At 57.0% G+C, this 23,714-nt stretch overlaps 2 protein-coding genes across 5 annotated transcripts in view; one reads left to right on the top strand and one right to left on the bottom strand.

The window, feature by feature from the left end:
• KDM8 (lysine demethylase 8) overlaps positions 1 to 23,256 on the top strand; it is a 34,681-nt gene extending 11,425 nt beyond the window's left edge. Inside the window, exons 3-8 of the mRNA XM_030871551.2 lie at positions 47 to 213; positions 1,624 to 1,756; positions 3,493 to 3,537; positions 7,629 to 7,778; positions 8,616 to 8,708; positions 8,801 to 23,256. Coding sequence (XP_030727411.1) covers positions 47 to 213; positions 1,624 to 1,756; positions 3,493 to 3,537; positions 7,629 to 7,778; positions 8,616 to 8,708; positions 8,801 to 8,965 — 753 coding nt within the window. The 3' untranslated portion in view covers positions 8,966 to 23,256. The remainder of the gene's footprint in view (positions 1 to 46; positions 214 to 1,623; positions 1,757 to 3,492; positions 3,538 to 7,628; positions 7,779 to 8,615; positions 8,709 to 8,800) is intronic.
• Positions 13,541 to 23,714, bottom strand: part of NSMCE1 (NSE1 homolog, SMC5-SMC6 complex component) — a 33,006-nt gene continuing 22,832 nt past the window's right edge. For all 4 annotated transcript variants that reach the window (XM_030871552.2, XM_060284074.2, XM_030871553.2 and 1 more), the window contains 6 exons: positions 22,082 to 22,203; positions 21,235 to 21,312; positions 19,879 to 20,025; positions 15,185 to 15,301; positions 14,237 to 14,357; positions 13,541 to 13,758 (listed from right to left, as the gene is read on the bottom strand). In XM_030871552.2, coding sequence (XP_030727412.1) covers positions 13,679 to 13,758; positions 14,237 to 14,357; positions 15,185 to 15,301; positions 19,879 to 20,025; positions 21,235 to 21,312; positions 22,082 to 22,203 — 665 coding nt within the window. In that variant the 3' untranslated portion in view covers positions 13,541 to 13,678. The remainder of the gene's footprint in view (positions 13,759 to 14,236; positions 14,358 to 15,184; positions 15,302 to 19,878; positions 20,026 to 21,234; positions 21,313 to 22,081; positions 22,204 to 23,714) is intronic.

The following is a 23,714-nucleotide window of genomic DNA, read 5'->3' as shown; positions in this document are numbered from 1 at the left end:
CCTTTCTGCAGTTGTTGCCATCTTGTTTTGTCTTAATTTTGAACAGAAAGCAAGGAATGACCACGTTCCGATTCCAGATATGACGTCAGAAAGCACGGTGCCCCGGCTTCACTGTCCATCCCTCCAGTATTTCAGGAAGCAGTTTTTGGATCCAGGGAGGCCTGTGATCTTGGAAGGTGTGGCCAACCACTGGCCGTGCATGAAGAAGTGGAGGTGGGTGTCTGCTGAGGGCGGTGTGGTCCCTCTTCCCAATTTAGCATCCCCAGAGACCCCCAAATTCCTCCTCCCATCCCCAGGTGAATACAGCCCCACAGACACTTCACTGGCAGTGAAGTGAGATGGATGGCCGAGGGGCTAAACAGGCGTTAAAGGCACAGTGCTCTGAAGCGATGCCGGAGGTTATAGGATTCTTAGCTTCTACAGCTTGCCGGCCCTAAGCAGTTTTTAAGGAGTGCATCGGGGAAGTCCAATGTTAAGTCCATTATGCAGTTTTGCAGGATCTCAGGAATTCTGTGGAGTTTCTTAGGGGTTCCTGAGCCTTGAGAGTAGAAATAAGAACCCAAGGGCTTCCCTGGTGGCGCAGTGGTTAAGAGTCTGCCTGCCAATGCAGGGGACACGGGTTCGATCCCTGGTCCAGGAGGATCCCACATGTCGCGGAGCAACTGGGCCCGTGGGCCACAACTACTAGAGCCCACTCAACTAGAGCCCGTGCTCCGCAGCAGGAGAGGCCACTGCAATGAGAAGCCTGCGCACCCCAACGAAGAGTAGCCCCCGCTCTCTGCAACTAGAGAAAGACCGCAAGCAGCAACGAAGACCCAATGCAGCCAAAAATAAATAAATAATTTAAAAAAAAAAAGAAGAACCCAAGACAGCCCCACCCCCTCTGCGTGGGCTCCAAGGGCTCCTGTGTTTATTCTCTCCTCATGTCTGTTTCCAGTCCCTCCTCAAATTCATGGTGGAGAGGTCAGATCAGGCAGCTGGACAGTAGCCTAATTTTGAAATGAGGAGGCGTGTCTCAGGCAGGTGGATGGAGCCAGGCTGTCTCGTGGCAGTGGTTTTGCGGAGGGAGTGGTTCCCGCTGACACTTGTGTCCTTGACCACGCAAGGCGGGCACATGCCATGTCTTCCTTCATTGTCCCCTCCCTGGTTCCTGTGCGACGGGCACTGTCATTACCCACAGTTTGCAAACGGGGAACAAGGGCTCAGAGAGGTGAAGGGACTTGCCACAGGTCCCCTGGTGGGTGACGGGCAGGGCTGGACTCGGCACCAGGCCACCGGAGCTGAGGACCCAGGCCCCTCACCACCCCGCACTGTCCTCCACTGGCCCAAAGAAGATCTCTGCTTGTGACAGGGCGAGCAAAGAGCGAAGTTGAAAGGCGCTAGGCAAGCAGGGAAATAGAGCTGCCCAGCAAGAACCAGATTCATTGGTTGTATCTGCAAAGCTGCCCAGCGCCAGGTGGGCAGGTGACCTTGCCTCTCTTGCACCTGTGTCTCCTCAGCAGTGAATTGGGTCTTCCTCCACCTCGTTTGTGCCAATGAAAGGAGACCAGCGTAGCACATTTAGCAGGGCACCCAATGGGTGTTAGCATACGAAGGCAATGCCAATCCCTGTTTTCCAAATAGTCTGGAGTACATCCAAGAAATCGCTGGCTGCCGCACCGTCCCAGTAGAGGTCGGTTCCAGGTACACGGACGAGGAGTGGTCCCAGACGCTCATGACTGTCGATGAGTTCATCAGCAAGTACATCAGGAATGAGGTGTGTCGTTTGACTCCTGCCCCCTAATACTTAGGAGGGAGGGGACGCGTTACATTTGGACAAATAACTTCCATGTGTCGCCAGGGGAGGTTTTGGAGGAGTCAAGAAGCTATTCTTTAAGGGCCTGTGGTCAGTAGGCTGGCCAGCGCGAGAAAGGCAGGCGGCACATAAGGTTCCCATTTCAGGCCCTTTGTTTTTTGGAGGTTTTTTTTGTTTGGGTTTTTTTGGTTACAATTTAGTGGGTTTTGGTATATTCACAAGATTGCGCAACCATCACCACTATCTAATTCTAGAACATTCTCATCACCCCAAGGAAGCCCCGTACTCATTAGTAGTCACTTCCCATATCCCCTTGCCCACCATCCCCAGGCAACCACGAATCTGTTTTCTGTTTCTATGGATTTGCCAATTCTGGACATTTCACATCATTGGAATCATATAATATGTGGCGACCTGTGTCTGGCTTCTTCTATTTAGCATAACGTTTTCAGGGTTCATCTCTGTCGTAGCACGTACCAGTGCTCCGTGCCTTTGTATGGCCGAATACTGTCCCTTTGATGGATAGACCACATCTTGTTTGTCCATTCCTCAGTGGATGGCCGTTTGGGTTGTGTCCACTTTTTGGCTGGTATGAAAAATGCTGCTGTGAACATTCACATACACATTTTTGTGCGGACGTGTGACTCTGTTTCTCTTCGGTGTATACGAGGAGCGGAATTGCTGGGTCAGATGGTAACTCTGTGTGTGACCTTTTGAGGAACTGCCAGATTGTCTTCCAAAGCAGCTGCACCATTTTGTCATTTCTTACAGTGAGGGCCTTGGGTGTCTTCCTCTTCCTGATACCTGTTGGCCACTCTGGCCGCAGTTTGGGTCAATGGTGCCCAGCATCCCATCTGCCCTGCCCCCATCTGACCCTTGCAGAGGCCCTCGGGCATCTTCAAAGAACCCCTGAGCGTCGGGGAGCCCGGTTTGTAAAGCACTGATCTTTCAACTCATCTGATTGGTAGAAATTTTCACAAAATGATCATCTCCAGTGCAGGCAGTTGTAGGAAAGTGGACTCTCACATTAACTGCTGGTGAGATTGTAAATGATGTAACGCTTGGGAAAACAACGTGGCAGAAGCTATTGAGATTTAAAATCCACGTACTCCCTGACTGCATTGTTCTCCTCTTGGAAGCATGTAAACGTCAGGACCAGAGCATTCGGCTGTTTATTGAAGCACCGCGGCAGAAGCACCTTAGTGTCCACCAGCAGGGGGATGGTTGAATGAATAATGATGCATCCTGTCTATGAAACATGCATGCATCAAAGGAGTGAGTCACATATGCATGTACTAACCTGAAGAGGTCGTCATGGTATATCATTGAATGAAAAAAGCAGACTTCACAGTAATACATATTGTATGATTCCATTTTTATTTTAAAAAATCCTTATGTGTGTACAGCCCCTTCACGTTTCATGTGAGAAAACTGAGCCCTGGGGCTCAGGGTGACTTACTCAGGGCGGAGGCAGGGCCAGATCCTGAGTCCCCCCATCAGCCCAGTCTTGCTGGCTGGCAAGGGATCACATTCACCCCCGGGTCGGAGGAGGGGGTACCAAGCAGGCCGGAGACGAGGGCCCTCCAGGTGACGCCTAGGACAGGGTGCTGAGAGCCAGCCACACGGGCAGCTGAGGAGGTGTCCCACGACTAACGGGGCTTTTCTGTGTCGCCTCTGGTCTTTCTCCCATGGAGTAGCCGAAGGACATCGGGTACCTTGCTCAGCACCAGCTCTTTGACCAGGTAAGTCCGAGCCCCTCTACCCTTCACCCTCTCACCTCCTCCCACCTCCCTTCCTAGGCGCTGGCCCCGGAGGGTTGGAAAGGGGTCGCAGCCTCGTTTGCTCCCCAGTGGTACTGCCCCCTGCGGTGAGCAGGGAGGCCCCTGTGCCGTTACCCGTGCCCTACTCGCCAGCGGACAGCAGGGGAGCAGAGCAGGCCCTAGGATGGCCCCCAGGGGATGGAGTCTAAAGCCCAGGTGTGGTCAGAACCGAGGAACAGGTCCCCCAGGTGAGGGTGGCAGGCTGTGACCTGACCCAGAACGAGCGAGTGGCCGCTGACCTGGACTCACAGAGTTCCCTGGGCAGGGCCTGGAGCCGCCCTGACCACCTTTCGGTCGTCTGCTTACGAGGCAGGCTCCCCGCACCTGGGCCTGTGCGCTGTGGCAGGGCCCGGGTTCCACTCCTCTGGGTACCCTGACTGGCTGGATGGAGGACCCTCAGGACGAACTGGTGGAGACTGAAAGACGAGGGGGCCGTGGGCTGGAGCTGAGGGGAGGAGCAGGGCTCGAGGCCGAGGCCAGTCCCAGGGAGAGGCGCCTCACGAGCCAGGGTCGGAGGGCAGAATGAACCCCACGTGCTGGGCGCGTCCACCAGCGTGAGAGGGTTTGGTCAGAAAAGCAGAGCGGGAAGCCGAAGAGGGAGGCTGGGGCCAAGCTGGCAGGGCCTTGAAGGCCAGGCCAAGACGGTGAGGAGCCTGGGACGTTTGTGAGCTGGAGGGTTCCCACTCCGAGGTGGTATTCCCAGGAGAATCCAACAGGGGCGCCGGGGGATGCAAGGAGAGCGCCCAGGGGAAGAAGAGGGACGGTGGCAGGCTGCGCTAGCTCTGTCTCCGTCACACATCCTCCCCTGAGACCGTCCAGGTGTGGCCCAGACAGCGCCAGCGTCCTGGCTTTTAGAGGTGCAGGGTCCATCCTGGGCCACACCCAGATCAATGGCACCAGCATCACCCATCACCCAGACCTGCGTCAGGTGGGGCCCGTAGCCGCCAAATGCAGAGCTGGGGAAGTGCTGGCAGGAACCAGGACCGTCTGGCTCGTGGGGAGTGAGGAAATGAGGCTGTGCAGTGCTGTGCAGGATGGCCATAGCTGAGTTGGCAAAGGACAGGAAGAAAGGCCGCAGAAGGTGAACAGGGATTGTCTGCGGGGGGGCGAGAGGGCGAGGGGGTCCCTCCCTCTCTTTTCTGCGGTTTCCAAATCATCTATAATGAGTATGTATAGTCCTCATAACGAGAAGAACAGAGACTTTGTTTTCAAATGCAAACAAAACAGAACAAAGTGAAGTGTAGCGTGAATCAGCTTCATCCTGTGCTTTCAAAGCCGTCCAGTTAGGATGCCGAAACGCTCAGAGGAGGGCTCACCCTGGGGAGCCCTCCGTCCACCCCTTGCCTCATCCCCCGCTCTCCTCTTCGCTCTGTACTTGGGGGGTGGCCCAGGCTGTGACCCTGGTGGCGGGCGGCAGATGGCTGCTTTGTAGGCCCCTGTGCACCGGCGCTGAACCCTGCCCTGGGGACGCAGGGACAAAGGAGACAGTCGCTCTCCTGCCCCGTGGACCTGAAAAACACACGTATCTGATGGTAATGAGCGCCTTGAAGGAAAGGAGAAATGTACCCTACAAAGGAGGCTGGGCGGGGCAAGGGTTCTTTCCATCTGATGGTCAGGGAAGGGGTCTTGGGGAGGTAATGTCTGAGCAACAGCCCAAAAGATGAGCAGTAGGTACCCAGCCACATGGCAAATATTTTGCCCATTTCTTTTTTATTGGGTTGTTGGTCTTATTTTGAATTTTAGGAATCCTTTATATATGTTCTGGATGCAAGCTAGTTGTCAACCGTAAGCATTATGGGTATTTTATCCCTGTCATCAACTTGCATTTTATTTTCTTCTTGTGTCTAAAAGGACATGACAAGCGCCATGCCAGCTGGGAGAGCAGCAGGTGTGAACTTTCACCTTCAAGGGGCAGGAGAGTTCAGCGTGGCCAGAGCCGAGCGCATGAAGGGGAGGGAAGTGGCAGATGGGGCCTGAGAGGGAGATCAGGGCTGGAAGAAGGATGGTTTTCTTAACGTGAAGGGAAGTATTTCCAGGATGGCTGTGGCACTGTCTGGGGAGGAGTTGAGGTGACAGGTGTGGAAGCAGGGAGACCACTAGAAGGCTGCTGCAGCGGTCTAGGGAGAGCTAACGCCGTGCGTGGAGAGACGGGGTTAGGACGTGTGTGAGCTGCCAGCACCTGACGTGGTGGGCGTGCAGAGATCGAAGGAAAGGGAGCAGCCCAGGAAGACTCCTAGGTTTGGGACCCGAACCACTCGTTAGATGGAGCTGAGGCATCCGGGGGGACTCGGCAGATGCGGTCTTGGCCAGGCCTTATGCCACAGCTGCCCAGAACGGGCAGTGCTGGGCGGGAGGCGAGGTCAGGGGCTGGGTGTGTGCCCTGAACAGGGAAGACCTGGGTCATTCGGGGTCAGGACCACAGCCAGTGGGAAGCTGGGGTCCCTGTCCTGACTGGGGGGCCCCAGTTGGGGATGTGCCAGCCTTCAGGAGCTGCAGGTCCAAAGTTACAGGGGGGCAGGAGGTGATGGGGCCAGGTGGGCTGTGTCCTCTTGCCCAGGCGTCCCCATGTGAGGACTCGTGGGTCCTGAGTCCTGTCCTCTCTTGCTAAGTAAAGAAAAGGGGGATTCAAGTTGATCAGGCCCCTGCCACGTGATCTCAAGAGACCGGCCTGTCCTATCCCCTGGTCTCAGTCATAGTGGGGCTCGGCCTCCCAGGGCCCCTGGAAGCCACAGGTCAGCTTAGCTCCCTGTCCTGGAGCAGCTTCCCCGGGAGCCCTAACTTCACAGCCTCCCGGAGGCCCCTGATGCCGCCACGCAAAGGAGCAGCACAAGCTCACTTCCAACTGGGTCAAAGTCCATGAATGGTTTTAAGACTTCCACACTTGACCACGTCATTTTTTTTTTTAACCCAATTTTTATTATTTGTTTGTTTGTTTATTTTTGGCTGCATTGAGTCTTCGTTGCTGCCTGTGGGCTTTCTCTAGTTGCGGCAAGTGGGGGCTACTCTTTGCTGTGGTGCACGGGCTTCTCACTGCAGTGGCTTCTCTTGTGGCAGAGCACGGACTCCAGGCGCGTGGGCTTCAGTGGTTGTGGCTCGCGGGCTCTAGAGCGCAGGCTCAGTAGTTGCGGCACGCGGGCTTAGCTGCTCTGCGGCATGTGAGATCTTCCTGGACCAGGGCTCAAACCCATGTCCCCTGCATTGGCAGGCAGATTCTTAACCACTGTGCCACCAGGGAAGTCCTGACCACATTGCTTGATGCCACCAGCAGCCTGGCATGAGGGTGCTCCCTTTACCACATCCTCACCACCACCGTGTGTTACCACTTTTTCAACTTCTGCTAATTTGATCAGTGGGAAAGGATGACAATGTTAGTGCTAATGAGACCAAAACCCTTCTTTATATCTAATTCATCTTTATGTGTGATCTGCTTTTTGTCCTTTTCTCATTTGTATACCTTATGTATCGGGATCCTTATTATTTTTCCTTATCATTTTGTGTGCACGCTCTACATTAACCTTCCTTTACCACAGTTCAAATGTTTCCCATTTCACTCACCATCTTTGTATTAAGTAACTTCTCTTAAACGTACCAATTGTGACTGCTTTACCATTAGGAAAATTTGGAAAATCTTCCCTTCCAGAGATTTCATTAACTGCTCAGTCCCATTTTCTTTTTGTTTTTCTTTAATTTGATGTTCTAAAATTAGAAAATTGCAAGCTGGTTTATTTTTAGGTACAAAGCAGTGGTATCAGGTTTTTAAGAAAAGGAAACAAAGTTAAAATGCATATGACATGGAAAGAAATCGGAAAATAAAATTATAACCCTTCCCTAGCAATTATGTATTTACTTTTTAGAATTGATTTTTAAACTCCTATACAGTAAAATGTGGCTACAGTCATATTATTACACAAGAAGAGAGTGTGTATCGGCCTTCTGGGAGAGTCAGTGGACTTATAGGCTGCTGTGTCCCACAGGCCTGGTCTTGAACCTCCACGTCTGCTCTGACCCTACAGATCCCGGAGCTGAAGCAGGACATCAGCATCCCCGATTACTGCTGCCTGGGTGCCGGGGAGGAAGAGGAGATCACCATCAACGCCTGGTTCGGTCCCCAAGGCACCATCTCCCCGCTTCACCAGGATCCCCAGCAGAACTTCCTAGCCCAGGTTGGAGCTGCTCAGAATATCGGCCTTCCCCCTCCTCCTGGCCCAGCCACACGCAGCCTGGCCCAGCCACACGCGGCCTGGCCACATTATCCACATTTAAACATTAAAGAGATGAACCACTGACAGGGACGTGGACAGAAGTGAAAACAGAGAAAGAAAGGTACCAGGCCTCAGCGGGGGGCCCTCTGCCTGGTCGGGCGGCTTCCAGACATGGCTCCTGCATCGTCTGGGTTCCCAGACGCCTCCTGAGGGCAGAGTGGGGCCGGGCGCCATCTCCGGATGGAGCAAGTGCCCCGACGGCTGCCTCTCCCCTGCCGTCCATCAGAACCAGGCCAGCTTCTCCTGCCAGAACCCTCCAAATACAGGGAACCTGCTCAGCCAGTGGGTGGTTTTATGGAGACCCAGATAGAGCAGCGCGCGCACGTGCGAGCATGTATGTTGTAAGGGGAGGGGCACCTGTTATAAAACCACCTTCCGTCGCAGGAAGAGAGGTTTGACAAGTGAGAGTGTTCTTCCAGCCCGGGGACCAGTCCCCAGAGGCAGCAGAGGGGCCGGGAGCCAGACCGCCTCTCAGCCTTGCGAATGTGGCCATTCACTTAACCTCTCTGTGCCTCCATATCCTCACCTGTAAAATGCGGGGAAAGGATGAACCACCTCGGAGGGGTGTGCTGAGGCTCAGAGTTAACACACATGCAGCACTGAGACCGCGGTGCCACCGTCGAGGGCCTGTTAGCAACAGTAGCGCAGGCAGTGACTCCTAACCTGACGCGTGTGCTGGGCGCGGGGCGGCCGGGGTGGCCGGGCACCTGCTGAGGAGGGCGGCTCTCTTCCTTGCAGGTGATGGGCAGGAAATACATCCGGCTGTACTCCCCGCAGGAGTCAGAGGCCCTGTATCCTCATGACACGCACCTTCTTCACAACACGAGCCAGGTGGGCCTGGAGGACCCGGTGGGACCCACCGTTTCCCCTCCTCCACACCCCGTCTCTGAGAGCAGGCCAGTGACTTCCTTTGCTTTCCTCAGGTTGACGTGGAGAATCCCGACGTGGAGAAGTTCCCCAGGTTTGCCGAGGCCCCATTCCTGTCCTGCATCCTGTCTCCGGGAGAGATCCTCTTCATCCCGGTGAAGTACTGGCATTACGTGCGGGCTCTGGACTTGAGCTTCTCGGTCAGCTTCTGGTGGTCGTAGCCCGAGAGGAGGGTGCCCGGCAAGCAGACGCGCTCGTGGTCACACATCCTCCGCCCTGTGCCCGGCCCGGCCTGCGCCTAAGGACTCCCTCGCCTTGGCACACGCAGGGCAAGGGGTGCCCAGGCCAGTGTGGGCAGCATAGGCAGGCGGGGGGGACCCCAAAGGGACATTCCCGGCCCACAACCCGCACAGAAGCTCCGGGGCTCTGAGGTTGGCTGCCTGGATTCAAGCCTGGCCCTGTCGCTTAACCGCTGCGTGATGTGGGGCAAGGAACTCCACTGTGTCTCCATCTGGGGAACAGGGCGGCGCTAGTCCTCACCACAGAGGGCTCTGGGGACGCGGTGTGGGCAGAGCTGCGCTACAGACCTCAGCCACTGTCACCAGCCTTCCTGATTGTAAATACTGTTGTATTTACTGTTGTAAATAGTGTTGTAAATACTGGCCTGTCGGGACAGCCATGGCCTGCAGGCTCTGGAGCAGGGTGGCCATGGCCTGGTCACGGGGGTGCTCAGCTCAGGCCTCTGCTGGGCAGTGGGGAGCCTGGGGCAGTTTCTGTCTTGGTTACTGAAGTGTAACCTGCCTTCAGGGAAGCGCACAGCCCTGCCAGCTTGGCGAATTTCCCACTCCACACGCTCCCAGCAGCCAGGAACCACCTGGCGGCCCTCCTGCCCCTTGCTGCCGCCATCGCCCGGGACCACTCCTCTCTGAAAGAGGGTTTTAGGCCAGGAGAGAGGCCCAGGCTTCAGACTTTCCATAAACACGTTTGTTTTGTTTGTATAAAACATGGGTGGTTCTGTTTGAATTTTGACCAGGTAAGGATGCTGGGGGCAGGGGTGTCACAGACCTGCAGGAACAGCTGCGGAGGCGGCCCAGGGCCATGCCTCTACCCACCAGGCCTCTCTCCCTCCGTGGCCACCTCATGTCTGCTGGTCTGACCTTGGCCTCGGTCTCTTCCCTCTTGTAGGTAGCCTTCTTCCCGGGGGGAGAAGATGGCCCCAGCAGGTCAACTCCAGATCCCAGCACCTCTACCCACAGCTCAGAAACCTCAGAGAAGGTTCTGACCATTGGGCCTGGGACCTTCGCCTATTCTGGGGCAATGCCGTGGGGCAGGGAGTGGCTGCTCTGATTGGCGGGGCCTGGCTCACAGGCCCCCCCTGAGTTACTGTGAGAAGGGGGGTGGGAAGCATTGATGGGCAGCTAAAACTAGCTACTAATGTCCTCTGTAACCAGGCCAAGGAATTTGAACCTTATCATGTAGGTCTTGGGGCTTCAGCGTTTTGAGCAGAGAGATCATCAGAACATACGTTTGATTCTCGGTAGGGAAGAGGAGGGGCTGATGGGCAAAGCTGCAGGGAGGCCGTGGGTGAGCCCGGGCGAATACGAGAGCTGTTTAGAAAGGAATTGAGGGCTCTGTGAGCAGTTGCTTGTGAGGTCGTTTATTCCCCTACCCAGCGTTATTGATAGTTATTTACCTCATTTTTCATATGAAGAATTTATAGCAAATATCAACGCCGCTGAAGGCAATCAGGCATAAAATAGGGATGCCACCATGCCCACAGGCTCACCATCAGTGAGGAGACGGGCTGCAGACGAGCCATAACTCCAGGGCTGCCTGCATAACCCCCACTCCTTCCTTGGCTCCAGCTCCCACGGTGGCCCAGCCTTTAGGACCCCATCCATCCCAGCTGGCAGGTCCCACTCCTGACAAAAAGCGGTTCTCCTGTAACGTCATGGTTCTGAAGTTAGGGACTAGAGGAAGCGTTCATTAAAACATATTGAGGCCTGGCCGCCTCGAGCAAGTGTCCCTTGTCAGATGGGAAGATGAAATCTTCATCTGCTCTCCGGGCAAGTCTCCCGTCTTGCTAGTATCCCCACTGGAGGGCTGGCTTCAGCTCTGAGGGGTGTGGACTGAAGGCGGCTTAGAAGAAAGGTGCCAACCAGCTGCTCGCAGGGCCAAGGGGAGGTACGGGCATCCACCCACTGGAGCTGCAGAGAGGCCTGCTCAACACCGGAGTCCTGTGCCAGGCAGGGCGCGGCATCGAGCAGGATGGGGGCCTGCCCTCCTTGTGTTTCATGCTCTTGGGGGGGTCCGGAGAGGAGACGGACAATAAAATTAGTAGTGCGGATAGTGATAAGTGCCATGAAGGCAAGAGAACAGGGTGACGGTGGAATGTGGCAACAGGGGAGGGATTGGGGACGTGACTTTCATAGCTGACGTCTGAGTAGAACCTTGAAGGACCTGGAGTCCAGAACTAACACTGAGATTTGAGGACGGTGCTCCCAGCAGCAGGTGCAGCAGCCCCGAGGCAGGAAAGCCTTGGCCTTGGGAGAGAGGAAGGGGCTGGTGCAGCACGAGCAGAGGGCGCTGAGGGAATGGGGAGGGCAGGGCCTGGACTGTGGCAGCGGGGGGAGGGATGAAGGTGCTAAGCAAGGAGAGACGAGGGCTGATCACATTGCCGTATGAGAAGAGCCCAAAGGGGGAGACTGGAGGCCGGAAGAGCGGTCAGTGTCCCCGGTCCAGTAATCCCTGGAGTGACACGCTTGGGGCACCAGTGGGAGGGCAGAGCGGTGGGAGACAGGCTGTGCCTGGGGGCGGCAGGGCCGGATCACCAAGGCCTTGAGTGCCAGGCAAGTGCTCTGGAACTTGGGGTTAGGGCTTTGGTTGGGCCGTGCCAAGGGGTCCTCAGGAAGTTCATGCTGGCGTCACCGCAGGGGAGACTGGCAGCAGGAGGGCAGTGTCCCAGCGGCAGGTGCTCACAGCTTCCTTGACACCTGCGTGGTGTGACCCTGCCTGGCCTTGACCGCCCAGCCACCTGCCCGGACAGGCAGGAGGGCCACGGCGTGCTGCTCTGCTTTTGGGCCCTGGCCTCCATTCCCCCTTGTCCGGAACAGCATTGTGGAGGATGCCCTTCCTCCCAGGAATGCAGCCTTGGAGGGTGTGTCAACCCGGAGCCCTTCCTGCACCTGCATCTTGAGGGCGCATTGGGAGGACGAACAGAACAGCCGGAGCTGCTGTGCAGTGGCTGCAGTCCCCACCGTGACCGGGGAGTGGGTCTTCCCCGCCGGAATCCCCGAGCCCAGGGTCCATGTTTTCTCAGACCCTCCCAAGAAACCCCCTTTCTGGGTAAGCTGGCTGGGGCTGGTTTCGGTGGCACAGCTGCGCCCACCCGCCCGCCCGCCAGTCGGGGCTCCCGCAGGGCTTCACCCAGGCTTGTGTTTGCCTTCAGAAGGCTGGCCCAGGGGCCGGGCCGGCGCACAGCTGAGCGCCTCTCGCTGCCTGGGGGTGGGCCTCAGGGCCCAGGCCGGACCCGGGTCCCGCCCCACAGCGGGTTGATGCAGGTGAATCGGGCAGAGGGTCCTTGCCGCACGGGTGGAGGACACCCCACCCTTTGGGCGCCCACATTCATTCCCTCTCTCCCAGGTAACAGCGTCTTCAATTTGCTTAGAGAACCTCCTCACTCAGCCACGTGGCTCGGGAGGGGCTGCCCTACTCACGGCTCAGAGGTGGCCCAGGCCGAGAGTGCCCATTGGACTATCCCACCCTCCCCCACAGGTATCCCGATTGGATGTTTGCTGGGATGGGGGCGCCACTAAATGAGGCCCGCCCTCTTCCTCCTGACGGCGGGGCCTGGGTGAGTGAGGCCTGCAAGTATGGAAGCCATTTTGCTACCCTGAAGAAAGAGGCTGGATTTGCTGGAAGACCGTGTTTTAGGTGCCAGCGTGAGGCCAACACTCATGATAACAGGGCAGAGAGAGAAATAGGATGCCTGGTGACATCACTGGAACCACTAAGTCAAGCCTCTCCTGAAGGACCTCCTCTGGCCAAGTCCTTCCTTGTTTAAGCCACTCTGAGTTGGGTTTGCTGTCATGACTGAAGGGGTCCTGATTGATTCTGGGATGGAAGGGAGGCGAGACAGGGAGTCAAAATAGTGCGGCAAGTGTGATGGTCAGAGACACGCGGGGAGGTGGGGAACTGAAGTGGAGGTGGTGACAGCCTAACCAAGATCTAAAGGGTGGACAGGTGTTGCCCGCAAGGGCGGGATACACGAGGGGAGGGCAGGCAGGCTGGGGAGACGTGTGTGCAGAGGCCTGGCGGTGAGGAACACGATGGTTCGTTCAGGGACAGAAAGAAATGCCATGCCCTAGGAAGGTAGGAGGGGAGAGGGGCTGCGGTACATGGGGCCCCATCGCGTGGCCCGGGCCCGCGGGCAAGGGCAGTCAGCAGGGGCGTGCCAGGCCACCTGGCATGGTGGGAAGGTGACTCCGCGGGAGAAGCCTGGAGCCGGTGGGTGACGCCGTTCAGGCCGGTGCGTCTTGGGCCAAGGAGGGTGCAGCCCGGGGGGCGTCGGGGGGCCAAAGCCAAGGCCCCCACAAGCCCAAGTCGGGCCGGCCAGTGTGGGTGGGATGGGTGACCACAGCTGGGGACCGAAGGCAAAGCCGCCCTGAGCAAGTGGCCTCGGACGGTGCTGGGCAGGAGGAGCTCTGCCAGCCTCACTCCGGAGCCCAAGCCGGGGGGCTCCCAACTCTCAGTGAGCTCCAGGAAAGAGGGGCACCCAACCACAGATGAGGCCGAGGTGGCTGCTTAGTAAGTTTATTCCAAACCTGTTAACAAGTGAACGTAAAAGATAAAGGAGGTGAATCACGGGAAACACGAAACTGATGCCTCTCTTCCAAACGGGGCGTGCCGGTCACTCCCCTGAAGGCGGTGGCCGGCTAGTGCTGCCTGGATCGCAAGGACCTTTTGTTCGATTTGGAGATGCTGGCCTCCCTCTCCTTCTCGGGGTCAAAGACTTCTGTATGCAGAAAAGCCAGAAAATACTGTGAACGGTGTGGCCGGCTGCCATCCACAGCCACGGCTGTGTGCCAAGGACTCTGTCCTATGGGACATTCTACTCTCCAGGAAGGCAGAATTAGTCCCAGTTGACAGATAAACAGAGGGAGCTGGGGACACCGCTTATACCTCCCCTCCCGAGACAGCTGCCGGGGAGAGAGCCTCGTCTACACCAGACCCTCACATGCCTCAGGATGTCTACCAGGGTCTAGGGAGCCCTGTGGAACAGGGCAAGCAAAAGCTGGCCTCAGCTTACAGCAGAAGCTGCTTCAGCGTGTGCAGCTCGGGTCCTGCGCACACGTGGCAGCTCTGTTGGCGCACCCTGCCTCCCTGCCCCCCGTGGCCCCTCAGGGCCACGCACCACAACTCGGGCACGCTCGCAGCCCTGCCAGCCCAGCCGCCCAGAGGCCAGGAGGAGACAGCGGCTTAGGGACACGAACCTGGTATCTCGTGGGGCCAGTAGTCGTTACAATGGGGGCAGCGCGGCTCCGAATGGGACTGGAAGTACTTGGCCACACAAGGCAAGTGCATCCTGATTCCACAGGTCTCGCAGCTTTGACCCTGAAATGAGAAAGGTGATGGCCGTGGAGCCCGCCGTGTTCATAAACCTTCAGGAAACTGCAAGGAAAACGTCCCGCAGGCTCAGTATTTTTGTCTTCTAGGCCCCAGATTAATAATAAGAACAACCCGTAAGTCTAACTTAGTGCAGTGAGTTTTAGTAAAGAATCTGACGAATGAGCACACGGGGAGGAAGCTCAAGGCTCCAAAGGCCGGAGCGCGGCAGCGAGGGCGGCAGGCCAGGCCCTTGGAGCAGCAAGGCTAGTCCCAGGCTCCCAGCACGTGTGGGTCCTGCAGTGGGCGTGAGGACGGCCGCTTTGCAGAAGGCACTTTAGCAACGTGGAGCAAAGCTTTCAACAGTCGTGTGTGCACTCTGTTCCAGAAACTCCACTCCTAGTAATTCAACCCAAGAAAACAACCAGGTGCCCAAGGATGGACGTGCAAAGAGGCCTATCCCGGTGTAGGTGACGATCGCAAAAAGATAAAAAGGAAACAAACATCCAGCACCGGTCCAGCTGCTCTGCTCTGCAGCCCTACAAAGTACACAGGGGAAAACAGATGACAGGGAAACCATGGTTGAGACAGAAAGGTGTTCACCACACAGCTGTTGAGATAATATGGACCACACAGAAGACCTCTGAGAGCCTTATCTGGAAAAAAGTAGAAAGAGCCCTGGGACGAGAACAGAGGGACCAGGGAGGAGAGGCGGGCCTTCGTGTGCTCATCCTCAGACACTTCTGCGGAGACGCCCATCTTCTGCTCACGCTGGAGGAAGGCCTGGGGCCCAGAGAGAGAGTTCTAGAAAGTACCCGTCCCCGGCCCTGCGGTACCTGGATGAGGAGGCTGTGACAGATGGTGCAGACCTTCACGGCGTCGGGGTACGTCTCCCGGATGTACTGCTCCATCTCCAGGATGGCCCGGCCGTGCAGGGTGAACTCCCCTTCCTTCTGCAGGGACACAACAGGAAGACGCATCTTTTATGAAACTGGCACACCTGGCCCTCTTCCCACCCTGTATCTCTGCTCCCATGGCCCGAGGCCCAGAAACGGGGAGAGGTCCACATGCCCCTCGCCGCACACGCTTTCACCAACCCCAGTCAACAGGCATCCACGCCGGCCTCTTGCAGAACCTCTAGTGGGGAAAACTTAGGTAAGACCTAAAAGGAAACCGAGGCAAGGACCCCCGCCCCCGCATCTTCTTGGCGCCTTCCTTGTGCCTTCACAGACGGGAATCACGGATCTTGCACGGCAGCCCCACGTGTGAGGCCTGCCCAGCCCCCCCAGATGAGGACAGAGGCCGGGAAAGGGAGGCAGTGATCCCACAGCATGAACTCCACCCCCTACCCAAGCGCCCACTTCTTCCTCTCCTCCCCAGAGCCCCCCAGCCCCACCCCCAGGGAGCAGCACAGCAGGTGCCCCCAGCCCTGCTGCCTGGAGCCTCCGAGGGGACCATCCGTGATCACTTCCAGCCGCGCCACTTTACGGGCAACGCTGGAGACGGTCCAGGGAGGCCCCCGGCGTGGCTGGGTGGCATGGCTGGTGGGGCCTCCCGGTTCCCCCAACCAGACACGGTGGAAAGCCAGGACGTACAGAAAACCTGGCTGCGGTAACTACCCTACGGCCAGCTCACAGGGCAGAGGCAGGGGTCACAGAGGCCCACGGACGTTTATTCATGAAAGCCGACTAGTGAAGCAGGAGATGAACCTCTTAACCGTGTTCGTTCCCCTCCGCTGTCCGCGCTGGGGGAGGAGGAGCTGCCGGTAGGGCTCCTGGGCAAAGGGCGCTGGAGGGCCGGTGGGGCCGGTGGGCAGGCCGACGTTGCAGGCTTCAGGAGAAGCCACTACCGAAACCTGCGGCTGCTGGGTCAGCCCAGCACTCCTTCGTGTCTCCGCTCTTCTCCACCTGACGCCTGCAATGAGCGGGGCCCACTTCACACCCCCTCCCCACCGTAAGCCAGCCAGGAAGTGCATTCACTCTGGGCCTCCAGTGGCAGGTGGGCCACCACCCAGAGGGAGACACGGCAAATGGGCGCAGTCAGAGAGCAGGAGCGCTGACTGTGGAAAGCAGGGCGGGCAGGCAGGACGCAGCCCGGGGACTCAAACAAGTGGACGGGGGCCCGGCACGAGGCGCTGGTGTCCCGTGCCGCAGGCTGTCGGGCCAGCCAGGAAGTGGACAGGAGCTCCGTGCCCCTCAGGTGCTGGGCACGGGAGGGCGGGCCTCCCAGGCTGCCCTGGGTCCTGTGGCTGCTACCTTCTCAAAAGCTCCCCAGTCCGTAACAATGCTCCATGTCCACGGCCACCCTCCCCCTCCTAACCGCCCTCTGGGCCCACCCTTGCCCCTCTGCAACCCTGTCCAGCGACCTGAGCTCTGCGAGGCCCAGCCCTGTGATGCTCCGCCGTTCTTAGGCTGAAGAACCAAACCCCTTACTGCCCACCTCCAGGCGCACCTTGTCCCCTCTTCCAGAGCGCCCAGCCGCAGCTCCTTGCGCCCACCATGCCCACTCGGGCACAGGCTGCTCCTTCTGCCCTGGACCATGGTCCCCACCCCCAGTCCAGGTGCCTTCTATCCAGCCTTCAGCTGAGTGTCACTTCCTCTGCAGAGGGAAGGTTCCTCTGTTAGCGCTGTCATAAAACCCTGTTTCCTCTCTATCTGTAAAACTACTTCAGCGAGATGCGGGGCTGACCTCCGGCTCCCTCCCCAGACCGTGGGCCGGCCCAGTTTTGCTCACTCTGTGTCCCCAGCACGTGATGCGAGGCCCAGCGCTTGACAGTGCTGTGATAAACGTCTAAGGGAAGAGTTGCATCGACCCTTGCATCGATCCCAATGCAAGCCCGAGGCTGGGGTGAGCAAGTTCAAGTTCAGAGTCAGGCTCGAGCTGCAGTTACTAAACGTCTTCTAGCTGCCTGAGACTGCCCGGTGCTTACTGTTCATGACCCCACTCATCCTCAGGGCCCCGTCACCGGGACAGGCGGCCTGCCCTGGATTTCCAAGGAAGACCCAAACCCAGGTTATCTCCCAGGCCTCACAGCCATCCTTTGAGCTGGGATCCTGCAGTGGGGACTGGTCCCTAGGGTGTGCAGAGATGCAGCTGCCAGCAGACACCCAAGCTCCAAGGATCAGTGCTTTCTCTGAGGCCTCCTCCATATCTTGGGGCTCGCCTGCTGACCCTGACCACCCCCTACTCCGCGGCCCCCTGAGGGGCTGCACAGGTGCCTCAGCACCTCCGTACCCTGTGCAAGGCCAGGGCGGACGGAGCCTTGCGCAGGGTACCGGGCGCAGGGTACCGGGCAGGGCTCTCCAGGTACTTTCGTAACAAAGTGCCGCCAGGTGACATTCCCCCACAGCGTGGCTTCTGAGGAAAGTCCCGTTTCTGAGAGGCTGAGGATAAGACTCAGACATGGTCCCTCCGGTCAAGGTGCTGCCCCAGGAAGACTGGTCGGGGAACTGGCCAGCACTCACCTCGCAGCCCCTCAGCTGTTCCTCGAAAAGTGCCACAGAACTCACCACCACACCCATGCCGACCACTTCAGAAAGCACTCCGCCCTCGCTACACAAACACCTGCGTGCCACCACCGTGCTCATCCTTCAGACGGGAAACAGGCTCAGAGGCGAGAGGCCACTGCCAGAGGTACTGGCAAGGCCAGAGGAGGACCCTGGGGTGTCTCACCACCATGCCCTCCCCCTCCTCCCGGGTCTGTTCCTTTGTCCACACGAGGCCGGAGGGGTCAGTCAGCACAGGGGGTCCCCGGAGGCCGTCGGGGCTGCGGAGGCCAGCGCTCAGGGAACCCTCAGCCCTGGAAGGACGCACCAGCACCTCCACTTCACTGAGGAAGAAGCAGAGAGCACAGGAGGCAGGGCCCAAGGCAAGTCCAGCGGACCCCAGAGGCGTCCTTTCCTTCTGTCGTCCCTGCTCTGGGCAGCAAAGCATCAGTGCCGGTAAAGTCGGGCGCACAGCCCTGCACCGTGGTGGGACAGCACCTGCATGTGCGAGACACACATGACCACCCTGCGGCCCAGAGCCGGGCACAGAGGCTGCGCCTGGGCAGCAGAGGGCGAGCTTCGGGGGATACGACGGGTGTTCGTACCCACACAGTCCCGTATGAATACTGCTATTTCCTAATCTACGACGATTTCTTGTATTATTTTGGGGGTAAGTTTTAGATAAATGCTGTTCCCCTGGAACTTCATCTACCCAGCCGGTCGCCGTTCAGGAAGTAGTACCTCCAGGAGTGATGAAGTACAACGATGAGGTCACAGTCCCCAGCCTTAGAAAGCCTGGCCCGAGGACACAGCATGGTCAGTTATGACCCGCGCTGCCCGAGAACATTCCATATCACCAGATCCACCCCAGAGAGGAAGAACTGTGACAAAGCAATTGATGGGGACCTGCAGTCACCCAAGCTGGGGCCTGAACGTGGCTCTGCCACTTGCCGGGTGTGGGACTTCACCCTGATCACAGAGCTGCAGTGGGTTTAGCTACAAAACAGAGCTAAGGGGCTCCCCGCCCTCACAGGGCGGCTGCGAGGACCCAAGCACGTGCTGCGCAGACACGCCCAGAGATGCTGGCAGCTCCCCCTCGCCCCGCCCTCGCGGCTGTGGCCTCTTCAGACATTTCCTCCCATCAGGCAAGTACCTCAGGCACTGAACGTTTCTGGTCAGGCTACCAGGGCCCGCCCACCCTCTGAGATCAGTAAGTCAGAACACTGTCGCCAGGACTCCAGAGGTGAGCTCCACCCCAAAAGGAAGTGAAGCATCGTGTCACCACAGCAGCGGCCTCCCACCAAATGAGGAAGTTGAGGGACTGTCTTGGCACGTCCTGCCCAGACACAGGCCCCCGAGGGGCAGGACTGTGGTGCACGAGGCAGCGCTGAGCCTGTCTGACTCGCATTTCTTGGAAATGGTGGTGTGTTTGTGGAAAAAGAACTGAAACATCTGACTGCTCCAGCCAACAGAATTAGACACGGGGCATCGAGAAACTTGAACCTCTCAGATTCCTACAGCTCCTCTCCAAACGCTTATCTACACGTCCCCTTTGCTGTTTAAGGGCCACCATCTAACTGAAAGAACCCCACAGCGCTGGCCCTGGGTAACATGACGCTGGCAACGATAACCAGGACGGGGACGGCGATTCCCGGGAGGGCCCAACACTGGCACCCAACACGGCGGCTCGCCCCGCCCCCAGGGGCGCACGCCACCCCCACAGGAACACGGGGGCACCCGCGCCAGGGTTCAGGCCCAGGGCTGACGCCAGCGCCGTGCTCCTGCGCGCCACACTACGTGGCCTGCCTGGGAGCAGAGTCTGGGGCCCACGGCTCTGCCGCTTCCAGCTGGGGCTCCCCCGGGTCACGTGAGTGAACAGGAGGTTCCAGTCCTCCTCGCAGGGTCACTGTGGGCCTCAAAGCAGAGAAGGAACCCAAACGGGCCTGGCTCAACAGACGTCCGTTAGATACAATATGGTTTTGGAGGAAAAACTGTGATTCATTCTAAAAAGTGAGCCAAGCTGGAAAATCCACGGCACGAAGTACCTCAATCAGCCATTTGTTTTGTACGAACTTCTGCAGCACATGCTCGGCTTCCTTCTTCCTCATCTTCTTGCCCTTAAGCTGATCAACCAGGTTCAAAATATTTGTGGAAGATGCAAAGCCAGTTTCTGAGTCAATAATCAGTTCCAACTGGAAGAAACAGATACCACATTCATCTATTAAACTGGCAAAAACAACTTTCAAGCAATAATACCAATTCTGGCAGGGGTGCAGTTATACTATTCCTATCACAGACAGAACTGTAGGACTCTTCAGGAAAATAACTTAATAATATGCATCCAAAGCCATAAACAGTTTTGACCCAAAAGTCTCTCCTGTAACACCATCCCAAATCAATGACCTTAATGCCCCCCCAAATCAAGAAGGGTCACTTCACCTCCCTGAAGATGGAGAAGCTGAGGAATGAATGAATAAGGAAACGGGGCAGCACCCCTCCTACTCAAAGGTGGGCAGGCCATCAGGGCTGGTCTGAGTGGCAGGCTGGAGTCGGGAAGGGCAGGAGAGCAGGGTGGGCTGCGAGAGCACGCTCGGGAGCTGCAGAGGCACTGTGGACCCAGGGCCGCGAGAGGCCGGCCGGCCGGCCAACTGCCCTAACACTTCTGCCCACAGCAGGGCACAGCCACTGGGAAGACAGCTTTCCTGCACACACAGGTGTGTCTGGCATCTTAGAGCCCAGTTCTCAACCCTGGCTGCTGATCGTCCCCAGGGGAGGCTTAGGAAGGAATGATTCTAGGACTCGGTCAGTCCTCAGAGACTTGGACTCGACAGACCTGAGGCCAGAACGTCTGCGTTGTTTTTACCTCCCCAGTTATTACGTTGCATCCAGAGCTGAGAACCACTGTCTTGACCGGGTGCTCAGCCAGGTGCGTGACAAGGTGGCTGAGGGAACAGCTCCAAAGCCAGGCAGGCAGAGCAGCGCTTCACAAATGCGCCTATGCAAACGGGTCGGGGGCACCTTCTTAGAATGCAGGGTCACATTCAGCAGCCTGGGTGGGGGCTGGGATTCGGCCTTTCTAGCAAAAGCTCCCGGGCGATGCTGCCACAGTACCAGGCAGTGACACCTGCTCACCTGCATCACACACCCAGGAGGCCCACTGTTGCTCAACCAGCTGGGGTCAAACCCGGACCAGCCTTTATTTCCTAGGCAGCCGTGGCAACCTCCCCAGCAATCACCTGGCAGCTGTGAATTCTGGGCAAGGCGCTTGGTGACATCCCCCTGCAAAGGGCTTTCTCGGGCAGCAGTGGTGACCCTCTAAGATTGCAGTTTCCATTTCCAGTGAAAGACAGGTATTCCTATAAGAAGCCCAGCTGCTGGGCAATGGGAGTTACTGTACTTACAGCCTTTCTAAACAGATCCAGCTCATTCTCTGCAAAATCTGAGGCCATTTTAGAAATTGAAGTTGTTGCAAGATTCACCTAAAAAATAAGTCAGCGTGAGGGTCAGGCTGTGCCCTTCACTTGTCAGTTAATTCACTTGTTGGCGCTCTCTCCCTCCCTGCCTCCCTCCCTGCCTTGCCAGTCACGGAGCACCTGTGTCCCGGTACTGTGGGCCACAGGGATAAATTTGTAACCGGTCTTATGTTACAGGCTTAAACCTATAGCTCAGTCAGTATGTCTAATTTTCAGAGATTTTAGAATTCCCAAGATCGTGCGATATCTTCCAAACTCAGATAAATTCAGGAAACTTGTCTGCATGCTAATGGAGCTTCAAATGCAAAAGGCACTGGGAAGTCTGGCAGTAAATAAATCTGATTTACCAATTTGACCCAGCATTTCCATGTTATTTGATTCTATAACCCTTTCTTCCATGGACAACGTTTGGGAAACCCTGGGCTAGAGCCCCTTTCTGTGTGGGCCCGGTGGGTAGGAGCCTGATCTCCCTTGACAGCCTAAGGTGGTTCCCGAGCCAAGGATGGGGGTTTGTATTTCACCTCCTCCCCTAGCTGGGAGGGAAAACCTGAAAACAACAGGAGGCCCCAAATATGTCTCAGTCCTTAGCGGCCATGCACGTTGTTGCTTTTCCCAGCTTCTATGTCTTGTTCTAAATGAAAAGGCATCTTATCCCTTTCTCCCTCCAAGCCCTTGGTGAGGCGGGTGCACCTGCATTCGCCCCAGTAAGGAGGGCACGGGGCTGTCTCCACCGCGGTCCCTCACACATCCACCAGGGGGCTCTGTCTGCACTCACCAGCGCATAAATGGGTCTCCCGTCATCTTCCGTGACGCCTTTCTTTATCTCGATATACAAAGACTCCAAGACACTGTTAATGTTGTTGATGAAGTCCTCCAACTTCTCTACGGTAGCAGTGCCTGGAAATAAACAGGCAAAAGCAAAAAAGGGGGAGGGTGCTCCATCAAAAAAAGTGCAGCTTGTTTCGACCCCGCTGTCACCCTGAACACGGGACAGCAAAGCCAGAAATGGGTGGAGGCCCTGGTCCTGTTGGGTGAGCGCCAACGCCTGTGGCTTCTTTCTTCCTGGAGCAAAGAGACAGCGCTGTGAAGTACAAACGCCTGGGAAATGGCATCTGAGCCTGCTGAGGTCTTCCTGTCTTGGCTGGCAGCCCTCGGCCTCCTCCCCAGCCCCAGTTCCCTGCCGCCCTGTCACTGTCCCCACTCAGCACCTCAGTGCAGTGGGTATCACAGCCTGACTCCTCCGTAGAGCCTCTGCCCCTGCCTGTCCTCATGCACGCGTCAGGTCCACCTCTATCCTTCCTCCCTTTATTCGACATCCAAACACACATGGAACACTGGCACACCTGTGCTGGCCCGGGGCTGCAACAGTGAAGAATAACGACGACAGGGTAAGAACAGCAGCTCACACGGAGCACCCACCCCGGGGAAGGCCCTGATCTGAGCACTTTTCACGCAGTAATGAACCCATCCTGCCTGCAGAGGGGGGCTCACTCACCCAGCGTTACACCGCCAGGCACAGCGAGCAGCGGGGAGCCCTGACAGCACGGCCACAGCCCCTGACCTGTATGCCAGCCACCTCGTGCTGCCCCTGGTGACGCACAAGGCAGCAGCACCCTCTCCAGGGCCACCAGCCTGTCAGAGGAGGGGGTACGGACAGAGCCCGGGGAGCACCGCAAGGGGCTGGGGTAGATGGACAGCAGACTGGCAGGGGAAAGAAGGACGGCTGGGAAGGCTGTGGCGGCAGCAGCAGGAAGCAGATGGCCCAGGGCCCCACGGGCTAGGGGGCGTGTGCCTTTCCTCCTGTGGGACATGGGAGCCTCTCAGAGCTGGAAGCACAGGAGAGACATGGTCAGCCTTGGGTCCTGGAATCACCCTGTTGTACTGTGAGACTTTTTTAAACCAAACGTATGTATTACTGTTTTCACTCATTAAAATAATTAATTTCAAAAGATTTGTGCCTTAGAAAAATCACTGTAAGAAAAAAATAGCGGGAAAACAGACAATATATAACATTATGTTAAAAACAATAATAAAACCAACAAAACAATATGCAGGAAAAAGGCCAGGAAGGTTACCCACAAAACTGATGAACAAGGCCATTGCTAGGAAGGGAACAAAAATGAGGAGGTCATCCCAGGGCACTTGAACTTTATCTGTTTGGCTTCTTAGAAAGGTACTTGTAAGCTCCTTGTATAGCTAAATATTATGAAAGTTTAAAAAACTAAACGATCACACTGGTGGCAATGGCGGTTGCAGCCACGTAAAGTCGGCAGCTGTGACACAGGCACGGCGTCTGCTGAGGAGGCCCAGAAAAGCTAATGACAAAGACCCGGACAGAAATACTAATACGTGAATCACAGGCAGGATCTAATCTTCCTTTACAACTAAAGTTGCTTAAGTTAAAGAAA

This window comes from Globicephala melas, chromosome 15 (assembly GCF_963455315.2).
Source record: "Globicephala melas chromosome 15, mGloMel1.2, whole genome shotgun sequence".
Taxonomy (NCBI): Eukaryota; Metazoa; Chordata; class Mammalia; order Artiodactyla; family Delphinidae; genus Globicephala; species Globicephala melas.
This window is presented reverse-complemented; position numbering and strand designations above follow the sequence as displayed.